Genomic DNA, 13,822 nt, shown 5'->3' on the forward strand with positions numbered 1-13,822 from the left:
TGGTTCCTCAGTCTCATCCTGGACCTGACAGCTTGACAGAGCCACCTAAATCACTCTCAACGCTCTCTCCACGGGACGAGGACAAGATGTCAAAGGGAGCGGAGGGGGGAACAAATCCCACTTCTGAGACGGAAGAAGTGAGACTCTTGAGGACTAATGTGGCTGATTTACAGACGGATGTTCAATCCTTGCTGGCAGCAGTCAAGGCGCTGAAAACGGATAATCAGGCCTTGAAAGCCACGATCGATCGGATGCGAACCGCCCCTCCAGCCGCTGCGGTAAAGGTGCCCATTGGATTACCCCCAAAGTATGCGGGACAAAGTGATCAGTTGGCAACCTTCGTGGCTCAATGTGAACTATACTTGGATGTCAGGAATGCAGAATTTCCGGGTGATGGGGCTAAAGTGGCATTCGTGATCAGCCTCCTGGAGGGAGAAGCTGCAAAGTGGGTGACTCCGTATCTGGTGAGAAAGGATGCTCTTCTAGGAAGGTACAGAGGATTCATACAAGAAATGACCGAGATGTTTCAAGACCCGCAAAGAGCGGAAACTGTAGCGCGGCAGCTAGGCGCTCTGAAACAAGAAAAAGGAACTGTTTCCGAGTATACTAATGCGTTTAAAATTTTATCCCAAGAGACTGGCTATAATGAGGCAGCCCTGATGTTCATGTACCGGAGCGGACTGAACGCAGAGATCCTGGATGAACTGGCCAGGACCGCCCCCCCCACCGACCTACCAGAACTTATTCGGCTGTGCCTGCAGATCGATCACCGACTGGAGAAGAGACAGGAGGCCCCTAGATACTCCGCCTCGGCGTCTCGCAGCAAGAATCCCTCCACTTCGGGAACGACGGGTAGCGCGACCGAAGGGCGGGGGGGGGGCAGACCAAGGCTCTCGGAAGAAGAGAAAGAGAGACGCCGCCGAGAACGCTTATGTTTCTATTGTTCCAAACCGGGTCATATGGCCAGAGACTGTGGGCTAAAGAAGGGGAAGACGGAGCCGTCGGAAAACTAGAACACCCAGTCCACGTGAAGGCCGGTGGGCTGGGGGCAGCGTTGTACAAAGGCCCCCCGATGACCCAGCCTCCCTCCAAAGGAGTGCTGGTTCCACCTGTGCGGATTACAACTGCCAGAGGAGTGATGTTCAACTCTACTGCCTTAATCGACAGTGGAGCCTCCACCAACTTCATCGACGCAAAGCTGGCCAAGCGTTATGGCATCTCTAGCTGGACACTGGACACCCCCCTTTCCGTGGAGACCATTGACGGGAGACCCCTGAAGTCAGGGGGGGTAACGCAAGCCATGGAGGAATTGAAGCTTCAAATTCCCGGGCATGAAGAGCTCATCTCACTGTACGTGTCAGATCTTTCAAGCTTTGAGGTGATTCTGGGGATGCCCTGGCTCGCCATGCACGAGCCTAAAATAAGTTGGAAGGAGGCGGTGGTGTGGTTCACATCTCAGTACTGTCAGGAGAACTGCCAACCAGAAGGAATCAAGAACACCTTAGCAGGAGTCATACAAGAGGGCACGCCTGCGATGCTCCCTCCGAAGTATGAGGAATTCCAAGATGTGTTTGACGAAAAGGAAACGGAAACCTTACCCCCCCACCGTCCTTACGACTGTACGATCGATCTTGTGCCAGGGGCCAGCATACCGTCGGGAAGGATTTACTCACTCACAGAGACTGAAAGGGTGGCTCTGAAAGAGTTCTTGGAAAAGAACCTGAAGCGAGGATTCATTCGCCCGTTACAGTCTCCGGCCGGGGCGCCTTTGTTGTTCGTGAAGAAGGGGGGGGAGCTCAGGCCGTGTAATGATTACCGCGCACTGAATCAGATCACCACCCCTAACAGCTATCCACTGCCTTTAACCTCAGAGTTGCTAGATGGGCTACGTTCAGCCAAGATTTTCACGAAGTTGGACTTGCGGGGAGCCTACAATCTAATCAGAATGAAGGAGGGACATGAATGGAAAACGGGGTTCCTCACGTGTTACGGTCAATTTGAATACCTTGTCATGCCGTTCGGGCTTTCAGGAAGTCCAGGAATTTTCCAAAAATTCATGAACGATGTATTTAGAGACTTACTGGACACGTATGTAATCTGTTACTTAGATTATATCCTGGTGTTTTCGGAGAATCAAGAGGATCACGACCGACACGTAAGAACCGTGTTAAAGAGACTGAGAGAAAACCACCTGTATGCTAAGTTGGAGAAATGTGGGTTTGACCTCGAGTCTTTGGACTTCCTGGGGTATCGAATCTCAGCGGGAGGAGTGGAGATGGACCCAGGGAAAGTGAGTTGCATAAAGGACTGGGGGCAACCCGTCACGAAAAGGATGTGCAACGGTTTCTAGGGTTTGCTAACTTCTACAGGAAATTCATCCTGGGGTTTTCCAAACTAACGGTTCCCCTGACCGACTGTTTAAGGGGAAAGAAAAAGTTCCAATGGACGGAGCACGCTATGAAGGCTTTTGAGGAGTTAAAAGAGAAATTCACTACCGAAACCATTTTGCGCTTCGCTGATCTGAACCGTCCCTTCATAGTGGAAGCTGATGCCTCGGACTTTGCCATCGGGGGGGTTTTGCTACAAGGAGATCCCGAGGGAAAGGAGTTGTACCCCTGCGCATACTTCTCTAGAAAGTTAAAGCCTGCAGAGAAGAACTTCACGGTCTGGGAGAAGGATTTACTGGCCATTAAGGACTCTTTTGAGAACTGGAGGCAGTATTTGGAGGGAGCCTCCCATCAAATTGAAGTGCGTTCCGACCACAAGAACCTGGAAAGTCTGCAAACGGCCAGGAAGCTGAACCAGAGGCAGATCAGATGGTCCCAGTACTTCGCCAGGTTCAACTTCTGGATTAAGTATCACGCCCAAGCCAAGAATCAGAGCCGACGCCTTGTCCAGACAGCCGCAATTTAAGGAGAGTGAGCCCCAGGACCAGCCACAGTACGTGATCCCACTGGAGAAATTAACACTAGGATCATGCCAACCTTCATGGGAGGAAGAGCTCAAAAGAGCCCAACGGGAAGGGACGGGCATGCAGCAGTACATTCACGAGGTGGGGCAGGATCCAGACTCAGAGGTGAATTTCTACTGGCGAGATGGGTTGTTGTGGTTTAAAACAGCCAGGGTCGTGCCAGAGGGAGACTTAAGACTCAAAATTCTACGCCAGTGCCATGACTCTGTCACTGCAGGACACTTCGGGATTTACAAAACCATTCAGAATATAGCTAAAGACTTTTGGTGGCCGAAGATGCTCCGGGACGTTGAGGACTATGTGAAATCCTGTTCGGTTTGTATGCGAGCTAAACATCAAACGGGAAAACCAACAGGGCTGTTACAACCGTTAAAGGTCCCCAGTGAGCCTTGGAAGGACCTTTCCATGGACTTTATAACTGATCTACCAAAGTCACAAGGGATGACTGCCGTTCTAGTCGTGGTGGATCTACTTACCAAGATGGCACATTTTCTCCCTTGCCCGGGGCCCTTAGAAGCGAAAGAAACGGCCAAATTATTCATCAAGGAGGTTTACCGGTTGCATGGATTGCCCAACAGTGTAGTCTCGGACCGAGGGACTCAGTTTACGGCTAAGTTTTGGAGGGCGCTCTGGAAGCAGCTGCAGACGGAGTTAAAACTCTCGTCTGCCCATCACCCCCAGACAGACAGTCAGACGGAACGCTTGAATGCCGTTTTGGAGAAATATTTACGCTGTTACGTTTCTTACCAACAAACTGACTGGACTTCGTATTTACATTTTGCAGAGTTTGCCTACAACAACGCCTTACACTCCAGCACTCAGCAAACCCCGTTCTTCGCAAATTATGGATTTCATCCTAAAGCCTTTCCTAGCAGTTCGGAGGGAGTGTTGGTGCCCGCCGCTGAAGAATTTCTACAGGAGTTACAAGCCATCCAACAGACCCTGAAACAACAACTGGACGAAGCCAAGACGGAGTACAAGTGAGTTGCCGATTTACACCGGAGAGAAGCCCCCCCCCCTTCAAGCAGGAGACCAGGTATGGTTGTCCACTCGATTCCTCCCAATGCCAAGCAAATGCAGAAAACTGCAAGATAAGAGGGTGGGGCCTTTTGAAATAGAGACTCAAATTAATCCGATGGCGTACCGGCTGAAGTTACCCGATTCATTCAAAGTACACCCTGTGTTTCATCGATCTCTGCTCACCAAAGCAGCCCCCCCCCAGTGAGTTGCAGCCAGTGGAACCTCCAGGGGCTCCGATCAGGGTAAGTGAGCAGACGGAGTACGAAGTTGAGGACATCTTGGACTCCCGAATAAGACGCAAGAAATTGCAGTATTTGATCCATTGGAAAGGGTACGGGTCTGCAGATAGGAGTTGGGAAAATGAAGTTGATGTGCACGCTCCAGAGTTAGTGAAACGGTTTCATGAGTTATTTCCCCACCGTCCCAAGCCAGTTAGAGGGGGGGGCTCAGCCTGGAAGAGGGGATGATGTCGGGATGCGGAATTGGGGTCCCGTGGATTTAGAGTCAGAAGACGAGGGGGAGGGGAGCCCCCTGTCAGACTTGAGCGAAGGAGAAGGAGAGGAATGTCCAGAGATAGGGTTGCCCAGCAACGGAGATCCTGGGAGCGCCAGAGTCTCGGAGCCAACCTTGAAAGTTCACACGCCTCCCCCTCCGCCTGGACCTCCCCTTACACCCATACCGGAGTCGGAATCTTCAGAAGGGGAGGGGCCGGCGCTTCCCCCCTCACCGCGTACTCTACGACGAGTGAAGAGACAAGAAAGGGGGAGCGGGAGACAGGTGGCCCCTGAGGGGGGATTGAGGCGGAATGAAAGGCTTCGCGCCCGTTTGGGTCCTACTTAAGAGTTGGGCGGGAAAGTGCACTTCGCTCTGTCAACTATCTTTCCATGTCGCAGGATCTGTAAGTCAGTGGCGCTTTATGAGAAGGCGCAGCGTTTGTGTGGATGTCACTCTAATAAAAACTGAATTGCTTTCACCCACTGGTCTGGTTCCTCAGTCTCATCCTGGACATGACACCTTTGGGGCCAGTTGAGAGTGCCTGGCACTGCAGTGTTACTAAGATGAGGCCCATGCAAACTTGCTTGGTGGCCTGGATAGGAGCCCAGCATAAGGACAGGATATAACTATAAATGATAATGAGAAGTGTTCTCCCTGTTGTAAATGGTAATCATGTCAGTATAGGATCCATATTACTGGAATTTCTGCCTATAACTTTATGTTGCAATTTATTTAACTACTTGAAAAACTAGAGGGTCCGCCCCCGTGTGCACGTGCCAACCCTTTGCCCAGGTTGCCAAAGCTTGCTCACCTTCCCCATTCCCCTGACCTTAACCCCAGCACTACTGGGCCACTGCTGTTCACTCTCCTCCCTTCCCCTGCCCCCCCCCCGGCCTTGAGCCCAGCATGGCTGGGTCATGCTGTGGTTCACATCACCACCTGTCTGTGGCTAAGTAAACTACAGCACGATGTGTTCAGGGCTTACAACAATATAGTTAGATTAGATAGACGTGTAAACTTCAAACGTCAGCCATGCATGTGTCTTGCTGATCAACTGGTAAGCAACAAATAAATCTGCACTTTGTTTAAAATTATGTATAGGGCTGAGATTGAAAAGTAGGCTGGCTGACCAAGCACTAATCTGTTTAGACGAATTAAGTGTCCTATGCCAACCTCTGGGTGAAACACCAGGGTTCTCATTGATAGCGTGAATGGTTTTGAGGATGGCTTGATGGGTGGTGATTTACTAGGGGACTCAGTATTATAAGGGCACTACTTCCACTCATGTAACTTGTTGAAAAATTACAAACAGATCAAATCTATTTAAATATTTAATCTATCCTGGAAGTTTAGGTTTGTTTTTTCTTTAGCCATTAATGAGGAATATGTGGAGGGTGGGAAACACTAAAGCCAGTATCCACAAGGGTATTTCATACTTCATTTGCATTGGGATAGTATGGAATGCCCATGTATGGTAAACCTCAAAATTGAAGAGGAAACCTAAATGGTGCATTGAATGTGTTTTATTGAGCCTAATGTGGTTTGAGTCAATGACTCTGACTACCTCGTCAGGGACACTGATTAAACAACCATTTCATACTGTCTCAGTCACAAAGTGATGGCATTGATTACGTCCATCCCTTGATCCTAAGAAAAGGGCAAATCTTTGTTTATACAGCCACAAGAGTAGTATACTACAGCCAGCATGGATTTTTTGCATTCTGCAGTGTTAAATTGAAAATACCCCCCCATGCCATTCTGATGCTTCCCATGTAAAACCTTACAAAATTTATAGTTCTGAACTCAGAAACACTTGCTTAACAACCCTGTAAGTTTTCATGGTGATACACAAAACACTCATGAGAATCAAGAGTTCAAAGTGTAAAACAAGAAAAAAAATCCAGACCCCTCTTGGACTTTTTTCTGTCAGTGGTCTCATAATTTGTTGAAATTAATTAAACATCAGCCATGTTCAGAGTACCACTAATCCTATTACTGACCTTGTGCCATACTCTGATCTTCATCTTTTGCAGTTAGTTTAAAAAATGCCTGGCTGATTTTTAATTAATTTAAGAAATTTAACATTGAAGTCAATAATCACAGGCATGCTCAGTAAGAACCAACTGTCAATGTTCTGAAAGCTAGACTCTCAGCTGTTTGGCTTGGTGAATCAGGTGGCCACATCCATGCCAAACATTTACTTGACTCAGACAGTCATAGCTTCCCCAAAAGAATCCTGGGAAATGTAGTTTGTGAAGGGTGCTAAGAGTTATTAGGGGACTCCTATTCCCCTGACAGCTCCAGTGGCTAGAGTGGTTTAACAGTTGGCCCCTCTTCTGTGGATTGTAGGGCTGTGAGGGGAATAGGGCCTCTCCTAGCAACTCAGAGCACCCTTCACAAACTACACTTCCCAGCATTCTTTGGGGGAAGCCATGACTGTCTAAAGTGAAATAAAGGTCTGGTATGGATGTGGCCAGGGACAGCTTTGGTTTAAATTTGGGTGGGAGACTACATGTACCTGCTATAGAATAAAAAGGTGGGGAAAACCCTGAAAAACAATGTTGCTGTTCACAATGTTTTCCTTTTGGAAAGGAAAGGGGCTTTCCCTCTGCTCAGTGCCCACCCACTCAATCTCCTCCCCCTCCCTCCCTCCCTCCCTCCCTCCTTGCCCCTCCCCCAGGTCAGTTTCACCTATCCTAAGCATGATTGTACAGGAATAAATCCCATTGAACTCAAAAGGCATGCAAATGATCAATCCATTCTCAGAGAACTTGCACAGGATCCCATTTCTTACCTCCTGGATTAAAAAGCAGAGAAATTCACTAATCGGCAAAAAACTGCTATTTCCTCTTTCTACATGTATACCACAAAATGGGTTATATTATGTTACTTTGATAATCTTGTTGTAGAGCTCCCTCTACCAATGGTTTCCATGAAGTAACAGTTAAAGTTAAATTTACTAATGGGCAAAATAACCTTGTGGTTTAAAAACGTAACTGTAGCCAACAGATATTTCTATCAAACTTTAAAAAGCAAGGAAATTGGGCAGCTATAGGGAATACACGAGGGGAGTACAAGACCTGTCCTCTGAGATATTGTACTACCCTACAAATTTGTAAAAATGCAAACACTATTTGGATTGGTCTTTCACAGTCCAATCCACTTCCTGCATAGCTTGGAAGAATTTGGTAACGTGTCTCTGAGCATATGGTGAGTGGTGGCAGCACCTGCAATCAGTCCAAATGACAGAAACAAGACGTGCTGTGCTTATCTTGTTTTAGCAGGGAGGAAGCAACAATATTAAGACATGATAATGTTCAGATAGTCACTTTAAATGTTTTGCATTTTGTTTTGCTTCTGTGAATATGTGAAGTACAGCACCTTGACTTCATATAAATTACACTTAAAAAAACCTCCAAAAACAATTGTGGAATAATGGCACTGACTATTCTGCAGACTAGTCTCCAATGGACATGAGTAGTGTCTCATTTTGCACAAGATAAAACAGTGGGAGGTGAAATATATTGTAGCAAATTTCTAGGTGTCCTGTATATTTTTAATTGACTATGCCCACTCTTAAGTTGGGTGGTTTAAACATAGCAGTCTGAACACATGCATATTGGGTAGGCCAAGTCCCCCCCCCCAATATTCATTGCTTAAGTAGCAACATATTGTAATCAGTCTGATTTTACATCAAACTACAGATTCAACTGTTAATGCACCCAAAATAGAAATAGAATATAACCTCCAGTTTGAAACACAAAAGGCTGTCTTTACCATCATATGACATAGACCAATAAAAAGGCTTTGAAATGAATAAAAAATAAATTAGACAACAGATTTCTAGGATAAATGAGAGAAATATAGTTTTCTAGGTTCGATGCTCTGTAGAAACAATAGTAACACAGGAAAAAAGCAAAGCAAGAAGAACCCCAACAAACATACAAAAAATGTAATTCTCCATCATTGGAGATAAAATCCTGATTGCAGGTACTGCCACCACTCACTATATGCTCAGAGGCACATTACCAATTTCTTCCAAGCTACACGGGAAGTGGATTGAACTGTGAAAGACCTGTCCAAATTGTGTTTGCATTTTGTAGGGCAGTACAATTTGTAGGGCAGTACAATATTTCAGAGAGGAGGTCAGGTCTCCTGCTATAGCTGTCCAATTTCACTGCTTTTTAAAGTTTGATAGAAATATATGTTGGCTATAGGTACTTTCTTAAACCGCAAGGGTTTTTTTGCCTATTAGTAAATTTAACTTTAACTGTTACTTCATGGAAACCATTGGTAGAGGGAGCTCTACAACAAGATTATCGAAGTAACAAAATATAACCCATATTGTGGTATATGTAGAAAGAAGAAATTGCAGCTCTAAAGGCCAAAATGGAAATGGAAAGTAGATATGTTTAATGGAAAACAGTGAACAGAAAATTCATATGAAGGATTAGCAATGGAGTTGGGCTGTTTTGCTGAGTTGGCTGTTTTCCAGACTGGCTGGTGTAAGGTCTTCCTGCTGCATAACCAAAGCAGCTGAAAGAGCTGAATCAGTGTCCTTTCACTTAGGGATAAATACTTAGGTAACATCCCAGACTTCTAGTGTTGCCATGCAATCTCAGAAGTTATACAGTGCACAGACATGGCTTACTTGGGTGTATTGACATAGATAATGCTGGAAATCTGTTAGCAGTTGAATTTTTAAGATCCTATAAGTAGAATCTATTGTGCTGTATCCAACAATGTTGTCCCATTAGCTCGAGGACTTCTGCCTGCACAACCGGTCTTCCTCTCACTGGGTGCCCCCTGCACCCCCCCAATATGGTGGATTCCCCCAGTCCTCCAGATCAGATGGGGGGACTCAAAGAGAGAGAGAGGAAGTCCCATTGTGCAGGCAAAGCCTTGCACCAATGGGACAACAACATTTTTGGATACAACCCTTAGTTTTTATTGTGCTGCTATATTTAACCATGGATGGACTTCATAATCAATTACTGATGGGTCTGGAGATGCCATGGAGCCATTAAAAAAACACAGCTAGTATGCCATTAATGTAAGTTGGAGTGTGAATGTGTTCCAATATAGGAAAGTAGTCAAAGCACACTGCCTCACCTCCAGCCATTGCCACAGTCCTCTTTGTAACTTCCTAACCTAGATGCCTGTGTTGTGAGCATTCAGAATGGCCTTTTCATTGCTGAGTAACTTTAACTAACCATTACACATCTGGGATTAGGAAGCTAGCTTTTTTTATGCTGTCATGAGACATGGTTTCTCTGCCCTTTCAAAATCAGTTACTACTTCCAGGCATGTCATGAACTCTTAACATAAGACAAGGTACACAATTTCCTCCAAATCTCACATTTGTTCTGTAATAGTGACAGACCACATGATGATCCTTTCAAGAGGTTCTTTCAAAACACAGAATCCACACAACGCATCACTTGAAAAAGTAGTGGGTTGAATCCAAGTAAGTCATCACTCCCCTGTCCCAACCCCATATCTGCTCTGGAGGGTTGGGGACGAAAGCCTAAAAGCCCAATGAGGACTGGGCATGCTTAGTGGCCACAGAATGCTGAATGTTTGGGGGAGCAGGGGCAATGGAAAAGCTGGGATGAGGAGGAACTGAATAGAACAGGGGAGGGAAAACTGATCTCCCAGATATTGCAGCTTCCATCATCCCTGACCATTGGCTATGCTTGCTGGGGCTGATGGGAGTTGAAGGATAACAACATCTGGAGTGCCACATTCCTCAAATAATGTTCTGGAATTATTGGGGGTTGGACTCGATGGCCTTGTAGGCCCCTTCCAACTCTACTATTCTATGATTCTATGGAAGAGGATGTGGCTGGTAGGAATCCTGAACAGCACTTCATACTGCAACATTTTGTTGCAAGCCCCTCTGGTATCACTTCTATTTCGGAATGTCTTAGGCTATGGGTAGTTAGACTTCATTGCATATCTAGCTACAATTCTACTTCTTAGTTTTGCAGGCCACTCTTTGTTGTATTATGGCTGCTTAGATGACTCCCACTTCAAAATGTAGGTGCTTCTCCACTCTTGAAGCAGTTGTGTACGCGGGGAAGGATAAATCATTGCTCGGCTGCTATTGAGAAACTTGTCAAGAAACTACTCTTACAGTATGGCTGCCCTGTGGGAGGCTGGAAGGATTTTATGTAGTGGCTCTTTCATAAAGCTGCTGTAGTGTGCAAGTGCAGCTTATATGGATTGCCCTCATTTCAACAGCATTTTGTATGCCACTAATGTTCTCTTTTATGTTATGATCTTGAGGATCACCTAAAGGTCCACAGTGCAATTTAGCAATTATTGTGTAGACTGAAAGAGAAATTTCCCACTACTCAGCTGCCTAGCCACATGTTAGGTTGTAGTTTTTAAAATAGTGTCTCTGCAGGTAAAGAGCATCTTTCCCAATATTCCCTGTAAAGTGCCACTTAACCAGCAGAAGAATCAACTCCTAATACAGTACTCCAGCATGCTTGCATTTTTCTCTTTGGCTTTTAGCAGGGGTTGCCAATCTTTCTGGTGTAGTTCTCTACATGTTGAACATCTCTGAGTGCTACCTTGGTATGATTGTCCTAAAGTGTGAGGCAGGTATGCACAGTTATATTCTTAAGTATGTTTCCCCTTCATTGACCCCCTTTATTCAAGCCACCAGTTAAGTATAATCATGACAACCAGTAGAAGCAAGGGCCTGGGCAGATTCTGTGAAGCACACTAACACCCAAACAATGCCTGGTTTGCAGCTACAGAGTGCTTCATTTCTTCATGTCTCCTGGAGAAGAGACACAAAGGTCACTGATGATGGGGTAAGAGAGCTTGGATACACATATGCAAAAAACTCAGGCCAATGGTGCAGATTTTTAAAAGCCACCTGCCCAGCAGTGTGTTTACATTTCTGTGATGTACACACCTTCTCTCTTCCCAATCCCAATTGTCCAGAGTAGGGGGAGAATGATCGACAAAGTTCAGGGTCCAGTTTTCCCCTTAGGGCTTTATCTTGGGTGTGTTGTTCTGTCAAAGGCAAGCGGCTTAGCATCAGCCACAACACTGTCTTCTCCGCTAGCCGTTATGCATTTCTCCACTATCTTCAGGATGATCTGTAACCTCCTGTCCAGTGCCAAAAGGTGGAGCTCTGTGAGTACAGGAGCAAGGCGGTCCTGAAGCAAGGATTCCCGCATGGTGTCACTGAGTTTGTAGTCTGGCTGAGCCAAAAGCTGCAGCCGTAATAATGTTGTCTTCTTTATTCTGAAGAAGAGGGGGAAAAAATTGAGCCAAATCCATCATGCAAACTAAAATTCTACCTCCTTGGCTTACATAGTCCTGAAAGCTGGATGGAGATAAAAGAGGCATTGCTATGACCAGTGCTCAATTTTAAATAATAGGGGTGTTGTGGCTTAAGCTTGCTGGGAAGTCCTTCTTCCCAACTCCAGCTTTTTGGGAACTGATTGTGGATAGCAGTGAGGTTATAAGTGAAAAAAATGTGCTTCAACTTACTGGGAAGGGCTGTAGCTCAGGAAGTACATGCTTTTATTACTATTTTATCCACGGTTTAATACCAAAATAGGCTTTAAGCAGTTTACAAAGTATAAAATCAAGTTACACATGCAAAGTTGCTTGGCATGGAGGATGTTTCAGGTTCAGTTCCCCACATACTCCACTTAAAAGGATGTCAAATAATAGGGCTGTGAAAGACCTCTGTCTGATATCTTGCTGCCAGTCAGAGTAGACAATACAGAGTAGGGCTGTGCATGGTCCCCCGATCTGATTCATGGCTCTGATTTGTAAGTACAGATCAGGTCCAAACAGATTCAGACCTAATTCAACCTGGATCAAAATCCAGATATTAACAAAACTCCAGAAATCTCACTGACTTAAATTGCAAAACCAAAACAGCCACAACGTTCTTATTTTCTGACCTAGGCACATGAAATATGGAGACATGGTAGCTACTATATAGGGAATTAAACAAGCCAAGTGGCAGGTGGATAGCTCCAGGAGCTTTCATGCTAGCCATCTTAATTTTGCTTTTTCTAAAAAAATGTGTTTTTTAAAAAGACAGTGCTCAGTCATGCCAATTCTCATGTCCTGTGTTTTCCTGCTCTTCAAGATTTTGAAAAAGTTTTTTTTTTTAAACAGGTTTGATACTAGACACAAGTATCTAGGTAGGAACAGGCTGGCAGCACCATGGAGGTAATATGCACATGGGGACATGACATTTTTGGGATATGGTAGCCCCTGCAAAGGGAGTCAAAATCGCCAAATTTCAAGTGGGTACCTATAGGGATTTTCATGCTAGCTACCTTTAACATTTGCTTTTTCCAAGGAATATTTTTTTTAAAAAAACTGTTGTACTGTGGGCAGATTGCCAACAGGAATAGTAAGAGATAAATCAAAACATTATTTAATATTAAAATTCACTGTGGTGAGCAACTGGAGATGATGATGATGATAACGCAGAATATTGGCTAATACTTGCACAAGATTTGGCTGGCTGGCTAATTATACAGCGACGAGAGTGGCTGTATACTATAGTCACCATGGATTTTTCACATTCCGCAATGTTAAATTGAAAATTCCCCCATGCCATTCTGATGCTTTCTATAAGCTCATTTCAAAACAAAACCTTACAAAACATATACTCCTGAACTCAGAAACGCTTGCTTAACAACCCTCTAAATTTTCATGGAGCTACACAAAACACTCAGAGTATCGAGAGTTCAAAGTCTAAAAAGAAAGTGGGGAAAACCAGAGCCCTTTTGGACTTTTTTGTGTTAGAATTCTCGTAATCTGTTGAAATTCATTAAGATCAGCCATGTTCACTGAGTACCTGTAATCCTATTACTGACCTTGCCCCATGCTCTGACCTTCATTTTCTGCAGTTTAAAAGTTTTTTAAAAAAATGCCTGGCTGATTTTTAATTAATTTAAGAAATTTAGCATCAGAGACAATGATAAGGCCAGGCATGCTCAGTAAGAACCAACTGTCAGTGTTCTAAAAGCCAGACTCACAGCTGCTAATCAGGGCCACACCAGACCTTTATTTCACGTGAGACAGTCATGGCTTCCCCAAAAGAATTCTGGGAAGTGTAGTTTGTGAAGGGTGCCGAGAGGAGACTCCTATTCCCTTGACACAGCTCCAGTGGCCAGAGTGGTTTAACAGTCAGCCGCTCTGATTGAAAGTCTGTGAGAGGAACAGGGCATCTCCTAGCAACTCTCAACACCCTTCACTATCTACACTTCCCAGGATTCTTTGAGAGAAGCCATGACTGTCTAAAGTGAAATAAAGGCCCGGTGTGGATGTGGCCAGGGACAGCTTTGG

At 45.2% G+C, this 13,822-nt stretch overlaps 1 protein-coding gene across 2 annotated transcripts in view; it reads right to left on the reverse strand.

Annotated features, from left to right (window-relative positions):
- Positions 1-13,822, reverse strand: part of FAM20A (FAM20A golgi associated secretory pathway pseudokinase) — an 89,286-nt gene that overhangs the window by 23,413 nt on the left and 52,051 nt on the right. The window contains exon 11 of one of the 2 annotated variants that reach the window (XM_061615625.1): positions 9,829-11,749. The exons of the other annotated variant lie outside the window; for it this stretch is intronic. Coding sequence (XP_061471609.1) covers positions 11,497-11,749 — 253 coding nt within the window. The 3' untranslated portion in view covers positions 9,829-11,496. Of the gene's footprint in view, positions 1-9,828; positions 11,750-13,822 lie in introns of those variants that run through there. 2 annotated transcript variants of the gene reach the window in all.

This window comes from Rhineura floridana, chromosome 3, assembly GCF_030035675.1.
Source record: "Rhineura floridana isolate rRhiFlo1 chromosome 3, rRhiFlo1.hap2, whole genome shotgun sequence".
In the NCBI taxonomy this organism is placed as follows: Eukaryota; Metazoa; Chordata; class Lepidosauria; order Squamata; family Rhineuridae; genus Rhineura; species Rhineura floridana.